Source organism: Tribolium madens, unplaced genomic scaffold (genome assembly GCF_015345945.1).
Source record: "Tribolium madens isolate multiple individuals breed KSU strain unplaced genomic scaffold, Tmad_KSU_1.1 Scaffold_7;HRSCAF=85;Tcas5.2_LG10, whole genome shotgun sequence".
NCBI classification, from domain to species: domain Eukaryota; kingdom Metazoa; phylum Arthropoda; class Insecta; order Coleoptera; family Tenebrionidae; genus Tribolium; species Tribolium madens.
The window spans coordinates 6,517,773-6,535,426 of record NW_025401050.1 but is presented as its reverse complement, the minus strand read 5'-3'; the positions used below and the strand labels follow the sequence as shown (position 1 = coordinate 6,535,426).

The 17,654-nt window shown below is 33.7% G+C and overlaps 4 protein-coding genes across 5 annotated transcripts; 2 read left to right on the top strand and 2 right to left on the bottom strand.

The window, feature by feature from the left end:
• Positions 1 to 8: 8 nt before the first annotated feature.
• LOC123009519 (cytochrome P450 4C1-like) lies at positions 9 to 1,188 on the top strand (the record flags this gene model as incomplete). Its single annotated transcript, XM_044405896.1, has 6 exons — positions 9 to 161; positions 213 to 270; positions 317 to 492; positions 537 to 705; positions 753 to 932; positions 980 to 1,188. Coding segments are annotated over 6 exons (900 nt in total), but the record flags the coding sequence as incomplete, so codon positions are not given.
• Positions 1,189 to 6,024: 4,836 nt separating this feature from the next.
• Positions 6,025 to 7,957, top strand: LOC123009518 (cytochrome P450 4C1-like). Its single transcript, XM_044405895.1, has 9 exons — positions 6,025 to 6,410; positions 6,457 to 6,642; positions 6,690 to 6,753; positions 6,804 to 6,930; positions 6,981 to 7,038; positions 7,085 to 7,260; positions 7,307 to 7,475; positions 7,522 to 7,701; positions 7,749 to 7,957. The coding sequence occupies exons 1-9, from the start codon at positions 6,044 to 6,046 to the stop codon at positions 7,910 to 7,912; spliced, it is 1,491 nt and encodes a 496-aa protein (XP_044261830.1). The 5' UTR covers positions 6,025 to 6,043; the 3' UTR covers positions 7,913 to 7,957.
• On the bottom strand, positions 7,901 to 16,639 carry LOC123009516 (rab GTPase-activating protein 1-like). 2 transcript variants are annotated; one of them, XM_044405893.1, is made up of 14 exons: positions 16,012 to 16,639; positions 13,303 to 13,486; positions 13,053 to 13,252; positions 12,844 to 13,001; positions 12,607 to 12,795; positions 12,288 to 12,557; positions 11,948 to 12,116; positions 9,766 to 10,007; positions 9,523 to 9,711; positions 9,162 to 9,473; positions 8,940 to 9,114; positions 8,549 to 8,829; positions 8,347 to 8,505; positions 7,901 to 8,300 (listed from the first exon to the last, which is right to left on the bottom strand). In XM_044405893.1, exons 1-14 carry the CDS (start codon positions 16,334 to 16,336, stop codon positions 7,995 to 7,997), a joined length of 3,159 nt encoding a protein of 1,052 aa, XP_044261828.1. In that variant the 5' UTR covers positions 16,337 to 16,639; the 3' UTR covers positions 7,901 to 7,994. The 2 variants fall into 2 exon arrangements, with proteins under 2 accessions (XP_044261828.1, XP_044261829.1); XM_044405894.1 differs by having other exon boundaries at positions 8,549 to 8,799; positions 16,012 to 16,636.
• Positions 16,640 to 16,835: 196 nt separating this feature from the next.
• LOC123010184 (homeobox protein extradenticle-like) lies at positions 16,836 to 17,654 on the bottom strand (the record flags this gene model as incomplete). Its single annotated transcript, XM_044406883.1, has 1 exon — positions 16,836 to 17,654. A coding segment is annotated over one exon (510 nt), but the record flags the coding sequence as incomplete, so codon positions are not given.

The window sequence follows — 17,654 nt, the reverse complement described above, 5'->3', positions numbered from 1 at the left end:
GATAGTGAAAGCAGGTTTTAATTTTTTTTTTCAGAGTCTTAGAACTGGTTTTCGTGAGGATAATCCATTATTGGTTGCATCCAAATTTCGTCTGGCGCCTGAGCAACTACTCAAAACAGTTGAAACAACTGTCAAATCAACTCCAAATTTTTGTTCAAAATGTAGGTGTTACATTTTTTTTTTTGTTTAAACTCTATTACTTCATTTAATAGATTGTCACTGAGAAGAAATCCCAATATCGGGACCACAAAAACGATCTATTTTTCTCAGGTACAGTTTTCTGTAATTCAAATTTTGTGTTCAATGATGACTTTAGAGGCAAAAACAAGGAAATGTTTCATTGACCACTTAATCCAAATGTCTGAAGATGATAACTGGCACGATCAAGAGCTTTTGGAAGAGGCCCAGACTATGGTAGTTGCGGGAAGCGAGTCTTTAGGGTCCGTCAAAAGCTTTACTTTGATTATGTTAGGAATGCACCCTTTGATACAGGTAAAAATAAGGTCAAACTCTCACAAATTACAAATTACATCCAGGACAAAGTTTACGAGGAAATCTACGATATTTTCGGTAATAGTGACAGAACCGTCACTGCTGATGACTTGACAGAAATGACATATTTGGAAATGGTCATCAAAGAAACCTTACGGTTATTTCCAGTGACGCCGGTGGTGGGGAGACGTGTCAACCAGAATATAGTAACTGGTAAAATTTGTTTTCTCAGTTGGCAACAATTATTTATGTGTTGGTAGACAGATACACACTACCCGAAGGTAGCGAATGTATAATCAGCATTCTGTACCTACATAGACACCCCAAAATTTGGACCAAACCTCTCGAATTCAACCCTAATAGGTTCCTCCCCGAAGAGGTGTCCAAACGCCACCCTTACTCCTACTTACCTTTCAGTGGTGGCCCCAGAAACTGCATCGGTAAGCCCAAACCAGCGCCTTCTCTCGGCCAATTCCTCTCATTTCAGGCTTCAAATACGCCATGATGGCCATAAAAACCGTAATTTCGACGATAATCCTCCGCTACAGGATTTCAACCGACTTCAAGTCTGTCTCCGAAATCGAATTCTCACCTGGAGTGGTCTCGAAAGCGAAAAAGGGCTATTTGATAAAACTGAAATCCAGGTGTTAATATTTTAATGTACATAGATTATAAATAAAATTAATACAAATTCTACGATAATATCTAACAAAACAAATAACATCAATTACGATCAATTGTGATAGTCTAAGAGCCCGCGGTCGCCAGACCTTCGTCATTTTATAAAAGTTGAAAATTTGTCAGCGCATACTACCAACACAGGTAGGAATAATGGGCAAGTATGAAGTTTGGGTCATCGTGACTTTGGGAGATAAAAGGTAGCAAAGAAGTAAAAAATATCAACTTAAATTTATCAATTAAAAAAGCGTAATTTTTTAATATTTTCTTCGGAATAATATTAGAAATCATCTCATCCATTGCCAGACACTTAATTTCGTCGCAACCCCTTGTCACACCCCTTTAAACATTAATGAATTGTGACTGTATTGTAAAAGCTGAATTTTATACATGTTACTTGGGTAACTATTAGATGATGTTTTCTCATTAGCCAGACAGTTTTGACAGTTCTAAGTGCTAAGTTCTAAATTTTAAGTAAAATAAATGTGATGCAGTTTTGACAAAGTATCATCATGGAAGGCATATAGCTACCCTATATGTTTGTCTGGCCCAGGGTAGAACTGTCGAAACTGTCTGGTTACTGAGAAAACATCTTCTAATAGTTGTCCCAAGTAAAATGTATAAGATTCAGCTTTTATAGTATAACGTAAGTACAGTTACAATTTATTAAAGTTTAAGGGTGTCTGAGAAGGGGTTGCCACGATATTAAGTGTCTGGCAATGCGTCTTTTAATAGGTTTTTTTTTTCAATATTTGAGAAATCTTTTTAGAAAAAAAATTCAAAATTTGGTACAGCTGATAACTTTTATAAACCTAAACAAGTACAAAAATAAAATGTTGAAATTTTTAATAAGGGGCTTCCTAAACTACATGGGATTAGGGTAAAAATTTATTCTAACTATTTTGCCTGTGGTTTCGTGCCACTTTCGTGCAACAAAATTTCATAGTTTTTCATATAAAGGGTATTGTGCGTTTTTCCGACACAATTTTCGGATTTTTAGTAAAAATCGGTTTAAAAATTTATGTTACAGACCATAAACAGCATAAAAATTAAAAATTTGTTTTACCGTTTAGGACGCCCCTGATTATTTTGTTATTTGGCATTTGTTTAGGTACCAAATTATGTAATTTTATCTATTCTGAAATAAATAGGAAAAACCCTTTAAAAAACGTACCTCATTTAGGGGGTGTAGCTCTCTTTCATAGCATTTTTCGAAACACTTTTGTCTTAAAATTAAAGATTGTATGAAGTATTTAAATTTGTAAGTACCTAACAATAAAAATGAAACACTGTATAATTAACACATGAAAAATTAATTCACAAAAATTTAAAATTAACTCAATAAAATAACAAACAATTTTTTTTTAACACTTATAACACTATATAACAAAGTGCTCAGCATTTCGGGGGGGGGTTTGAACTCCCTAATCCTCCCCCTTGGGTACGGCCCTGGTGCTCGTTATGTAATATACTATTAAGTTTATTTATTTATTTAATATAAAAAATAGGCGCCATCCGTGTCCTCACTGTTTCTAATACAGTCACTGTAACTCAACCAAAAAGCCCAACTGTTTTTAGTCGAAGTTAACTCGATTGTGATTGTTCTCAATCCTACCAATCAGGATTAGTCACATGACCGAAAAATTTCACAACTATTTATTTCTGTTGGAAATATAATTTTTCAAGTTTTTTTGCTACAGGCTATTAGAAGAGGAAACAAGGAAGCTGTGTCCTAAATTGTATCTCTGTTTAATGTTATTTATGGCTTTTATTGGCAAAATTTTTGTGCCTTTATTACATAATTATAAAAAAACATATAAATACAATATCATCAGTATCATTAAATAAACATAAAAAAATGTCAAATGTCAAAAAATAAATGACAAATTTTTTAACAGATTGAATTTTTTAAACATTTTGTCCATGTTTCTGGTATCGTATCTTACATGAAATTTATCTCTGGGGCGCGACTTCTGGAGCACCCTGTATAGAGAAACTGTGCGGGATGTTGCAAATTCCGGTCAAAAACAAAATCCAAGCGTTACATTTGTTGTTTTCGTTGTATGCAGCTGTCAAAAGTTCGCAATTGTTTAAAAATGGCCAACTTGAGAAAGTTGAAGAAAGCGAGTCGGCGAGAAATGTTGCTGATCAGTTAGTGTTGGATTAGGAAACACCCGGTATAATACTGTACGGGTTTTATTAAAATTGTATAAGTTAAATGAATTAAGTCATTATAATAAACAAATTATTTGAAATAAAGATAATTTCCGTTTAGGCTTGATCTAGAAAAACAAGGTTTATAATTCTTGTAACTTATTTAACAATTAAAATAATATTTTGTAAACAGTAATTAAAACTGTTTACTAAACTTTAAATCGCTGATTTTAATTTTTATTTTAATTTTAATTAGTAATTTTGCCTTCGGGACGTAAGATAGAAATACGACACAAAAAATACCAGGTGTCAAGTTTTATTACACCTTTTTTAATTTTTTTAGTTATTATAAAGTGTTTACATCACAGACAAATAAACTAAGAAATTTATTTGTCAACAAGAAGACTCCAAAATAACGATCACACCAGAAATAAACAAATCAAATTTCAAAGAATTGTTTACTACACCTTTTTCAAGTGTAATTCAGAATCCATCACACGTAATTCCGATTAGTCAATTTAGTTTCAGAAAGCGTAAATCGTAATTTAGATTACTCAATTGTCTTTCAGAAAGTGTTAATTGTAATTCATGTCAATGAGTTTCAGAAACCATGAGATGTAATTCAGATTAGTTAATTTCGTTTATGCTTTGTGAAATTAAATTCAGAAAGCATAAACTGACATTCAGATTAGTGAATTGTATTTCAGAAAGTATTAATTGTAATTCAGAACAGTAAATTCAATTTCATGTTACATGTAATCCAGAAAATATCAATTGTAATTCAAATGAGTAACTTACTGTTGTCTCAAAACGAAGTTTACATATAAACACGAATTATTTTATTTTCAAAATTAAAGAATTACATAAACTTGGTATTTTACAAAATAAATAAGATAATTTTTGATTTTAATAATGTAATTTTTAATTGAAAATAACGAATTCTCAATTACAATTGATAAATTATCAATTACAAATAACAGACTCTAAATTATAATTAACACTTTCTGAAATACAATGGACTAATCTGAATTCTAATTTACGCTTTCAGAAATTAAATTAACTAATTTGAATTACATCTGATAGTTTCTAAAATACATTTTAGTGTTTTGAATTACAATTAACACTTTCTGAAATTCAATGTACTAATCTGAATTACAATTAACGTTTTCTGAATTATATCTTACGCTTTCTGAATTACTCTTGAAAAAGGTGTAGGCATTAAAAAAAGACTAGCTTTTGCCAAAATAACACTTAGTGAATAATAATAGAAGCAATTTTATTTAAATTTATATAAATTTAAATAAATGTAAGAGTCAGTTTCATAATCGAATTTAAAAGAGCATTAAATTAAATGTTGTTTAGGATATGCTGATTACTACAAATTTGTTGGCAAAAATTTCACATTCTAATTTTGTTATGAAATCGACCTTAAATAAATTAAATAAATTTAAATAATAAGGCTTAAAAAATATGATTTAACAGTTTTTGGATACTTTTGGCTATTTATAACACTGACTTCAGTTTTTAGCAAGTTTTTTTTGGAAAAATTAAAATTATGTTCTTTTTTAAATTCTTTTGATGAGTAGGTTATACATTTACATCAAAATATAATTTTGAGAAAAAAATTCCCAGAAAAGAAATTTTCTTGTGTTACTTTTGTGTAATAAAATTTTAAAGTTGCGATTTTATTTATTTTACAAAAAAGAAACAGCTCAAGTACTAAAGTTTTTGGTGCAAATTTCGATATGTGTCGCACAAATGAAAATATTGCAGTTCTAAAATGTGCTGAATACGAAAATAACACAATATAAAAAAACATAATTTTTTCAGAATTTTTTGCTCAAAATTAAATATGTAATGATGTATACGTTGTAATCTACACCCATCGAAGAGAATATGGAAAAAAAAAAGAACTTCCTAGATGTATCCAAAATGAAGATACAAGCATGTAAACACAAAATTTGTCAAGATTTGATAATTTTTTGGGAGGAAAAAATAAAAAAGCAAGTATTTTGGGCCACACTTGGATGGTAAATACTTCATGTGTCCTTTAAGTGTTAAAATTTGAAAAAATGTGTATAGGAAATTGATTTTTAACTATACAGCGTGTCCTAAAAATAAGTTACAATACAAACTTATGTTTTTATATAGACAACTTAACAATCTATTAGATGCAAAAATACAAGAAATAGGGTGTTTCATTTTAACTTCAACAATTTTTTATTTTTACAAATGCAAAACACTAAAAAACTGTAATTCTTTGTAGCAGTAAAACACTATTTTCTAGCCCTCTAAGTTTTTGTGTTTAAATTTAAAAAAAAAATTGTTTTCGTCAAAAAAAACTTATTTCAAAAACTAAGCAATAAAAGTTTAACTTAAAAACGTTGTAATAAAAAGCTACATCCAAAAATACAAAGCAACATATATGGTATTTCATTAAAGAAAATGTAAGTTTGAATTGTAACTTATTTTTGAATCACGCTGTATAGTTAAAAATAATTTTCTGTATAATTTTCAAAAAAAATTAACAATGAAAAAAAAATTATGGACACCTGTATACAATTTGCTTTATAAAAAAATATAAGCATTGCATTTGTAAAAATTTATCCCTCAGCCCAATACCAGTCAAACCACATTGCAAAAACCTGACCCACCTCCACCACTTCCCTCAAGGGTATAAAAAGTTTATTTTACACAGAACTCGTTTTAATAGAACAAAATGCAATCGACAACAATGTTAGTGGTTTTAAGCGTCTTCATAGCTGGCATTTATTTTCTCGCGGGTTATTTTTCAAAAAAACAGAAACTTTTGCGGTTCCACGCATCGAAACTCGAAGGCCCCCTAGCCTTACCCCTGATCGGAAGTGCTTACTATTTTTTGGGTAGCAACGAAAGTATAATTGACAATGTTATCCACTTGATAAAAAAATACAAATCGCCTTGGAAAATTTGGTTGGGGCGGCAGTTGTACATTGTCGTGACTGGACCCGAAGACATTGAAATTGTGTTAAATAAAGCGCTGGAAAAGGCGGAAAATTACCATTTTTTGTCGAGTCTACTTCAAGAGGGGCTTTTTACCGGTCCAGGTGAGTGTTTAAGTCGAGAAAAATTAATTTCATAAAAAAAATTTAGTCGAAAAGTGGAAAAGGCATCGGAAAGTCGTTTTAAGTACTTTTAGTATGCCGATTTTGAAAAGTTACGTTGAAGTTTTTTCGCAAAATTCATTAAGGGTGGTGCCAGAGTTGGATAAGTTTGTCGGGAAGGGAACCTTTGATGTTTTTCCAATTTTGACCAATACCGCCCTGGAAATTACTTGTGGTAAGAAAACGTGTGTTTTAAAAAAATATGAAGAAATTTAATTGTAGAGACAGCAATGGGGACGAAAATTTACGAGCAAGGACATTCAGACTATGCTCACAACTTGTCGAAGTAAAACAAAAAAAGTGAAATCAGCACGTTTTAATCTTTTTGTTTTTCAGAGCTTTAGAACTGGTTTTTATGAGGTTATTCCATTATTGGTTGCATCCAAATTTCGTCTGGCGTCTGAGCAACTACTCAAAACAGTTGAAACAACTGTCAAATCAACTCCAAATTTTTGTTGAAAATGTATGTTACAATTTTCTTTTTAATTTAAATTCTATTACTTAATTTAATAGATTGTCACTGAGAAGAAAGTGCAATATCAGGACCACAAAAACGATCTATCCTTTTCAGGTATAGTTTCCCGTAATTCAAATTTTCTGTTCAATGATAACTTTAGAGGCAAAAACAAGGAAATGTTTCATTGACCACTTGATCGAAATGTCGGAAGATGACAACTGGCACGATCAAGAGCTCTTGGAAGAGGCCCAGACTATGGTAGCTGCGGGAAGCGAGTCCTTAGGGTCCGTCAAAAGCTTTACTTTGATTATGTTAGGAATGCACCCTTTGATACAGGTAAAAAAAAATTGTCAAACTGTCACAAATTACAAATTTCATCTAGGACAAAGTTTACGACGAACTCTACAACATTTTCGGTAATAGTGACAGAACCGTCACTGCTGATGATTTGACAGAAATGACATATTTGGAAATGGTCATCAAGGAAACCTTGCGGTTGTTTCCAGTGACGGCGGCGGTGGGGAGGCGTGTCAGCCAGGATATAGTGACTGGTAAAATTTATTTTCTCAGTTGGCAACAATTATTTTGTGTTGGTAGACATATACACACTACCCGAAGGTTGCGAATGCATAATCAGCATTCTGTACGCGCATAGAGACCCCAAAATTTGGCCGAAACCCCTCGAATTCAACCCTGATAGGTTCCTCCCCGAAGAGGTGGCCAAACGCCACCCCTACTCGTACTTACCTTTCAGTGGCGGCCCCCGAAACTGTATCGGTAAGCCCAAACCAGCGCCTTCTATCGGCCAATTCCTCTCATTTCAGGTTTCAAATACGCCATGATGGCCATAAAAACCGTCATTTCAACGATAATCCGCCGCTACAGGATCTCAACCGACTTCAAGTCTGTCCGCGAAATCGAATTCTCACCTGGAGTGGTCTTGAAATCGAAAAAGGGCTATTTGATAAAACTGGAATCCAGGTGTTAATATTTTAATGTACATAGATCATAAATAAAATTAATACAAATTCTACGATAATATCTAACAAAACAAATAACATCAATTACGATCAATTGTGAGTTTTCAAGCTACTACAACTCTGCGAATCCTTGATAATGGGGGTGGATTCGCGTCGCTGTTCCCTTATATTACTATGGTCACTCCTCAATGGCACACTTTCGCGTCTTATTGCATTTATGTGAGAGATAAAAGATGGCGCTGTGTTCGGAATGTTACTCGGATATGTCATATTACCGAAATCCTTCTTATTTGCAACTTCTTTGATCGAACTCAACGTCTTACTCAACCAAGGTGGCCAACTGTTTTTAGCCGAAGTTAACTCGATTTCGGTTGTTCTCAATCGATGAATCAAATCCTACCAATCACGATTAGTCACATGATCGAAAAATTTCACAACTCACCTGATTGCGACACTCGGCTTCGACTTGTGCCAGCTTGGTTTGCGCCAATTCTAACTCCAACTCTCTCACTCTTTCGGAGCCGTCAATTTCGTTGTCTTCGTTGTATTGCTTGGGTTCGTCGATAAAAACCTTGCATTTGTCACAATTTGACATTTTATACTACAAAACTGCGTTAGTGAAGCCTACAACAAGATTTTCTTACTTTGAGATTCTCCAATTCGGTCCGCACTGCATGCAACTGAGTATCCAATCTTTGCCTAACTAACTTATAATCGTTTATGATTGTCGTATAATTCTTCTTGTCTTTTTCCGCTTGTTCCACTTCTCGTTTCAACATGTCTTTCAACTGTGCTATTTCGTCAAACATCAATTTTCGTTCTTCTTCGTAACGTCCTAATGTCACTCGTAACTGTTGCACTTCATTCGCTTCACTTTCGGCGTTATCTGCAGCTTCTGAATCCAAAATGATAATTTCCCAGCCGTCTAGAGGAGGTAACACACAGCTACTACTTAATGTATACACCATGTGAAAACTCCTCGTTAGTTTGATTAGTTTTTGTTACAACAAACCCACACAACACACAAACTATTACCTTTCAGGGCGAAATACTCAGCTTCAAATTTCCGCAACTTCTTTAATTTTATCATACAAGCCGACTTGATCAACTGTCTTGTAGACTCCTCATTTCGACATTTCTTCGGAAGAGAAACACGAAAGTATTTTAAAATACCTTCAAAATCCAACTGGATCAAGTCCTTCATGTATGCCTAGACAAACAATTGACAATCGTCGATCAAACCAAGTCAAGTCTTACCGTCAAGAGAGCCAAAGCAACTTGAAACAAAGTATCAATTCCTTGCAACAAGAAAACATCAATTATTTGAAAAACAAAATTTAAGGGAAATCTGGCAGTAAACAAAGTCAGAAACCATTGCGATGCAAACATGTGTGTTTCGACATGATGATCAGCGAAATGTTGCCACAATGGTGACAATTGTTCTTTCATAAGACAGTTGAGTTGATAGAGACGGAGATAGAGATTGTCAAAACCGTCTTTATATAAATCTCTCAAATGATAATTGTACATCAGTTTGACTAAAACACAAAAAGCTTGTTCCTCCGGCATCTGAAACAATCGATGATCAATTCCATAAAGTTTCAACTTCGTCACTCACATGTAACAGTAACGTAGCCGCTAAAAAACTAAGTCCCTGACAATAGCCGACTTCTGAATCGTAGACGGCGTAGGCTTTGCTCACCCTGTAGAGAGAATCTTGACCCAAACCACCAGCCTCTTTAAAGAAATCATGGGCGGGAAAGGTGCGAGCAATGTCTCTTTGGATCACATTCTCGCAACTGCTTTCCTACCGAAGCAAAATCATAAAAAATGACCAAAAATTGTATTTTTTTAAACCAACTTTAGTGATGAGTAAACGGTAATTTTCCATCATTTCTGTGTCTTCTTCGACGCCGGCTAAACGCTGCCATACTTCTCCTCTTAAAGCTTCCGGAATTCCGGTACGGACTAGACTCGCAAGTTGTTTAGGTGGCTGTTTCGTCGACTTCCAACGAGTCAAAACATCGGCCCAACTTTCAAGGACGTCTTCGGAGCAGTCTTTCGACACGAGACCGGTGCCACTCAGAAGGGGCTCATCGCCGTCTAATTAAAAAAAAATACAAGTAATTTTTAAACCACTTGGTTGAGTATCGAAACGAGTCTAGTGGAATTTTCCTTACGAGGATGGCACTAGCAATGTCAAAGAAATAGGAAACATATAACCAAAAATTGGAATTGAAGAGATAGAAACGTCAAATTCCGATGTTTTCCACAATTATTATAATTAAATGATTGTTAATTGACAACACTTGTCTTTTTCCCTACTTCAGTATCGAAATGATTCTATAGTTGAATTTTCCTTACGAGGTTGGTAGCGGTGGCATTGACAAATAAACATAAAAATGCAATTTTTTGTGTCAAGTCAAATTACTAAATTCCCATTCAAATTATCAGTCAACAAAAATTGTCATTTGCCATTCTTAAACCACTTGTTTGAGTATCGAAATGAGTCTAGTGGAATTTTCTTTAAAAGTTTTTTGTGTCAAGTTCAATGATTGAATTCCTATTCAAATTATCAGTCAAAAAAATTATTAGTGGGAGAGCAGCCAATAGATGGCACTGGCAATGTCAAACAAATAGGAAAAATAATATAACTAAAAATTAGATTTGGACAGTCAGAAACGTGTTTTCGACAAATATTATGACAGTCAAATGATTCAATACTTCAGTATCGAAATGTGGAATTTTTCTTACGAGATTGGTAGTGGTGGCATTGATCAATAAACGTAAAAATGCACATTTTTTGTGTCGAGTAAATTACTACATTCCTATTTAAATTAATTAGTAAATAAAGTCGCGGTCAATTCACAGTGGCCATTTAATTTATTGTAAAGTTGGCAGCCCCTAGCCCGCCACCTCTAGTGTGTGAGTTGTGTCAATAATGTTGGTAACTGAATTATCTAAATTGTGTCAATAATTGTGACAGGAGCAGTATATTTTATATGTGTAGTATTCTAACCCGACTTTTTCAGAATTGTCATTTTTGATAGATATGTCCCTAAAAAAAACAATTGGATGTTTAAAGTCGGATTTACACTTGACCGCGACTTTAGTATTAAAAATGTCAAAGAAATAGAAAAAAACATAACCTAAAATCGACATTGAACAGTCAGAAACGTTAAATTTTGACGTCTTTGACAAGTTAAATGAACACTGATTGACAATTATTTTCCTTATTTCAGTAGGTACAATAAATCCACAAGGATATAATTGTCATTTATAATCCATTAGTTTGATTATCGAAATGAGTTTAATGTAATTTTCTTTATTAGATTGGTAGCGGAGCATTGGCCACCACATAATAAACGTTAATACGCACATTTTTTGTGTACAGACAAATTACTAAATTCCTATACAAATTATCAGACAAAATTTGATATGGTTTTCCCAGTGCATTCCCCGTGAAAACTAAAACAACATAAGTTTTGCTGGAAGTAAACACAACCTCAACAACAAATCAAAAAAAAATTGTAAGAGTGCACTAGCAATGCCAATAAAATAGGAAAAACATAACGAAAAATTGAAATTGGACAGTTTGAAGCGTCAAATTTTGACGATTTTGACAAATATTCGCTGATTTTCTCTTATTCCAGTTTGCTGGTACACCCTGTATTAATTAATTACAATGACAATGGTCATTTGTCATTTTTAAACCTGTTAAGTATCGAAATGAGTCTAGTGAAATTCTCTTTACAGCGTTTGTAAGCGTCAAAAAATATCAATACGAATTCGATGAGACAGGAATGACTGATAAAAACGTTCAATGCTGTACTGTGTTATTTTATTTATGTTACTTGTTAAAAAAAACTAAACGAAAATTTATTTAAAAATAGAAAACTGAATTGTCATTGTTTTTTGCACTTATCGAGCACGACAAAAATTGCTCCTCCGATTACCCCAAGTCCTTGACACAAATAAACAATTGCACAACGACCCAAAACCGATAATTTCATTCGAATCAAATGCGAAATATCTCCACTTACCTGAATTGTACTCATCTTTAGGCGTTATGGTGTCAATGGACGTAATACTAGGTGACTGTATAAGGCTCGATAGATTTAAGTTAAGATTAAGTAAATTTCTATCCAATTCACCCGACGTTTCCATATTCAAAACTTCGTAATATATGTCGTTGAGATCACCAGCAACCACCTAACAAGCACAATTTTTATAACATTTACAAAACAAAGAAAACGTTGTAACCTCAAATAAACACAAATGATAAATAAATTTCCGTACAATTAAAATTCTCAGTAACCTCTGATAACACAAGAGGTCATTAACTAGAATTTTATTGTTGTTCTAGTTTTTTTTTTCACTTACCTCTTTGAGATTCAAAAAAAATTGTTGCACAAGCGACCTCTTCTGAAAATACCAGAAATTTCGCTCGTTTTGTCCGAAAATTCGTACCGGTGTTTCGATTTGAAATCTTACAGGTTCCTGTATTCCCCGTATCACTAAATCTACAGCGACTGTCATGAATTGTTTCACATCTTTTGGTGTTTCTTGATTTAATGCCTCGAACGATGGTTCGGTCGGATCCCAAGTTGCCGAAATTAAAGTACAGGAATTATTCGACGGAACTTGTTCTTTCTAAAAACCACATTTAGTAATTTTGGTTTTTTAAAGTTGGTAGTTGTACCATTTCGAGTAGTTGCATGTCGGAATGACGCACATGCCGGCCGGGTGCCACAAGCACCCCGAAACAACGCTCGATGTGCAATTGGGGCCCATTATCCGACACTTGACGTATACTCAAACACAATTGTTTCTCTAAATTTGTTTTCAATTTAAAACCGGACCTGTCTTTCCCCACAGTTGAGAAGGTTCCCTAAGGTGACATTTGAACACTGTTGCCAACTCCAAAAACACAAATTACCTTCCCATCATCCTCTTTAATCTCCAAACTGACTTCAAACACATACATTAAAGTCCTGGCTTCAGGTATTGTTGTAATAGACCCCGTCATATCCAACGCCGACGTGACTGAACTACTCATTGATCGTGGCACTCTTTGAAACGCCTTCGCAAAACAAGCTAAACAAACGAATATCGATCAATAAATCGGACACAGGTCATGTGACCAACCTGAGACACGTGACACCGCTTCGGCTATGTCACATCGGAAAACATGGCACTGAAAAATGGCGGATTCTTGCGTATCACCATGTGACCAAGTAAAGGCGAAACAACCGGCTTCGCTACCATCGACAGCCCCCCGAGCGTAAAACAAAATACGGTGTATTTCGTAACGGGAAATCACCGAATTCGAGTTGGCGTCGTATAGACTAGAAACAAAGTCGGCCATAGTGTGTGAATTAAAGTTGGCAACACTTACACCACAAACCCCTGCGATGAGCATGGCACCGAAACGGACACTTTAATACCTTGTTCCGAACTTTGTTCGTTTAATATGGTCATGTTTCGTTGGATTTCGGCTTCGGATTTGGGGGCGTTTATAGCGGCGGCGCCCAAATACGTCACGCCAGCGAAAATCGTACAATCTTGATCGATATCTGAAACTATAAAGATTTGAATATTTTTTTTTGTCTTGTTTTCTCACTTTTGTAACAACAAAAAAACAGTTGGAACAGTAGTTTGTTTTTCATTTTGGTAACAATTGACGACGCCTACTTGACCCGTGTTGGTTTTATCATTTTGGCTAATGCCCACATTGTGACCGGTCAATAATAGTAGAAATAAACGTATTGTTATATGACTTATATGATATGATCGTAAAAACGTAGTGTTACTTTGGTTGTTAATTTTTAATATCAGGAAATATTGTTGAAAGAAAATAAAACCAACGATAAGGTAAAAATAGCTACTTTATAAATAATTTTTCACCTAAAAAAACATTTTTCTAATGGTCAGAAAATAAAATTTAAATCGCTTTTCTTGTGGTACAATAAAATTAAAATCAAATCCTGTAAACCGTTTATGTTAATAAACAATAATCTCTCAGGTGGCGATTACTACGTACGTGCACTATTATTAATATTTTTTTATTATATTTTGTTTAAAAAGATGAGAAATTACCTAATCAGAGACAAAATTTGCTCAATATGATAAGTATTCTGTGACCAAGAACATTCTAATCAAATTTTTCTCATGTTAATGTCAAAACAGTGGCGGCAGTCAGTAATAACTGTTAATATTGTTACTTAATTCCCATTTTTGAGATAAACAATTTTTCTTTTTCATTGGTCACATTCAAACAGTTGTAACTTACAATTTAAAAAAGAAAATAAAATTTAACGTTGCTTGAAGGAAGAATTCTTCGAGAGATTTTGGTCTATTTACAAAACACCCTGTATCCCTGTATACATACAGGATGAGCAAACTAAGACTGTCTCTATGTATATCTTACAGAAAACTAATATGTTAGAATAACTTAAATAAATTCTGTATAAAAGAATGACCTTTGTTAAAATTGTTAAATTTTTTTATATTTGTCATAAAATCGACTCGTAAATCTTCTATAGTTACCAGGCTTTTAAGTCCTATTGTATTGGAGATTTATTATTACTTCATTAACAAATCATTAATTGACTAAAATTCCCGATAAATAACATAAAAATTGATTTTATTCAAATTGAAATGATTTTTGAATTTAAAATTGCACATTAACATTGCAACACATAATTTTTGGTGAAATGGCTTTTATAAGTTTTATGGAATAAAAAATTGATAGAAAACTTTTTATCATACAGAGCGCTTAAAAAGTGGCACACCAATTCAATGAAAGCTGGTAGAGAAATGTTCTGAAACACCCCGTATAAAGAATTTTTGTTTATATGTAGATGTGGCTACATTGTCTCTAAAATGATAAAGTAATAGTTTCCTAGGAAATCAACTTGTTACCATGACGACAACAAAAATTAATACACAATGTTTTCATATCTGCACACTACAATTTTTTGCTAAATAAATGATTTTTTAAAAATTAAAATAAAAAGTAGATGCAAAAACAATTATCCATTATCTATTTAAGACAATTACTTAAAGTAAAATTTTGAAACTTGAGAAAATAAACTGCTCCACAAAAGTTAAGGAAGTGTGCAATAATTACAATAATTTCTGTATCTTTACTAAATAATTATAAAAAAAAAACATATAGAAAATCAGTATCATTAAATAGACATAAAAAAATGTCAAATGCCAAAAAATATATTTTTTTAAACATTTCTTCCAAGTTCCTGGTATCTTATCTTACTTAGACTTCATATAATATTTTAAAAAATGAGTACAAAACTTGACTCACCTGATACACGTTTATTGTAATTCTTATCACTTTGTTTAATTTTTATTTACATTAAAATATAGTCCTTGACAACGTATATCTCACAACCTTGACCTAATTCACCCAAATAGGAACTAACTTTATACCAGCAGTAGCGCGTAACAATAACAATATTGCGGTATTTAAAGATTAAATAAGTGGCAAAAAATATGTATAAAACATTAACCATTCTAGTAAACAAAGTAATGATAAAAATCGAAATTTGTTATTATAGATTCAATTTTTATGTCAATTAAAATTGATTTCCTCAGTCACTCGACAAAAATGAAATTAACTCATACTTTATCACAAAATGTCAAATTAAATGTCAACAGTCAATAAACTTATCAAACATAGTTTCTATATTTTCCACTTGTTTAAATTATCTTTGATTCACTTCATGTCGTATTACTTCATAATTAAACAAACATTTATTTTGAACACAATTTACCTTAAATCAATATAAATTGTTGTTGCCTAGTTGCCTTATATGTTTGAAATTGAGTTTATGTTAGATTTAAACCAAATATTCTAGGACAGCCTTTATATTTTAAATAATCATATCCCGATTATTTCAATTATTGAAACAATAATTATCCTCAAACAATAATTTAATTTGCGTTAGTAAATAAACACGCCATGACATCACCACCATAACAAAGAATGAATAAATTTAGATAATCCGCATTCCCCTTATCACAAATTTCAGGGTCGTATAACAACAATCACAATTTTTCTGCATTTGGATCATTATCAGACCCTCACCTTCCTCCTCTTCGTTCGAATCCTGCTTAATCGAATCCTGTTTTTCCCCCGGACTGTCCTCCCCCGTCCTTGACAGCGGGTCCTTCCCCGGCTCCACCAAACACCCGTAGAAGGTCGAATGACCAATCTTCTTCTCCTTAGCATCCACCTCATCCATATTCCTCCCAGATTCCTGCAACACCTCCGTCAAGGCACTCTTCAACTCGCTCAGATCTCCTTTAATATCCAACGTTGGGGTTTTATTCGTTGGCTTGTCACTGACAAAATCAAACTCTTCGCTCGTTGCCACCGACTCATTTGATTTCACGCTCAAACTATCCTCCATAATGGGGGCCACTCGAGACACCTCAATAGCTTATTACGCCTCCTGAGGCATTGTCACTACATTATTGATTTGAAACAACCTTGGGGTGTTTGCAACGCGAAAATCACCTAATTTGGGGACGAAAACGACACTTTCAAACACATTGTGCGAAATGTAAGACGATTTGAGGTGAAAATTGAGTAAATAAGTGCGAATGTCAAGAATTTGACATTTGATCGGTTTTTGTTTTGGCAGGACTGACACCCACACGAAGCGAAATGACCCACGAAATTGACTCAAAATATTCATTTCTTGGGCGAAAGTAAATTCCAACTGTTTTCCTAAACGCAAAAAACAAAGACCACAATACTGTAATAGTAAGATGTAACGTAGAAATGTTGTAAATAGGGGGACCAATTGGGTGATAGTGGTGGCACAACTGGAAATACCAAGGCGGCAATTTTAAATTGTTGAACAAAAACAATGTAATTAATTACAAAATAGAAATTAAACAACCAGATACTACAGTTATTTATTTATTTAAATACTTAAGCACTGTAAATTTCGAAAGAACTCGGCGTTAAAGCAAAGTTTTCCTCACCCAGCTGCTCCTTATCAATAAAAATAGATAAATATACAAAAAATACTGAAGAAAAACTCGCCTTAATTCGCCTACTAAAAATAATCTAGAAATATATTGCAAGTACTCCTAACTATAATAAAAATAAGACTTGAAGCAATTTCAACCCAGAAACACACTGTACACGATACAAAATTCAGTATACATGGGTTAGTATACAACTGTATTTCTTAATTAATTAAGGTTTGATTAGGGCGATAATTCCTGTGCGTGCATTGGGTCGTACCCACAGCTACTGGCGTCATATGCCGAGCTCTGGTCGTAGGCGGAGCCCATGGAGTACCCCATGGAGTCTTGTGGAGGCGCTGGAGACATCATGGGGGTGGGGGTGCCACTGTAAGGCGAAGCCCCGGCCGCTTTCTTCGCCGCGTACAGATTGGCCTCTTCTTGTGCCTTCCCTATATTTTTCTTGTATCTGATTCGCTTATTACCGAACCAATTGGAGACTTGGCTCACTGTAATCCCGCATTTTCGGGCCAACTCCTCCTTCGCTTCTTCGCTGGGATACGGATTCGATAAATGCGAGTAAAAATATTCGTTTAAAATTTCCGAAGCTTGCTTGCTGAAATTGCGACGTTTCCTTCGGGCATCCAAAAACCGCGATCTGAGAATCATAACTGCCTCACAAGTCGACTGTTTGAGTTGCATCTGAATCGAGGAGAACTTCTTGTGGATGATTTGGACCATCCGTTCGATTTC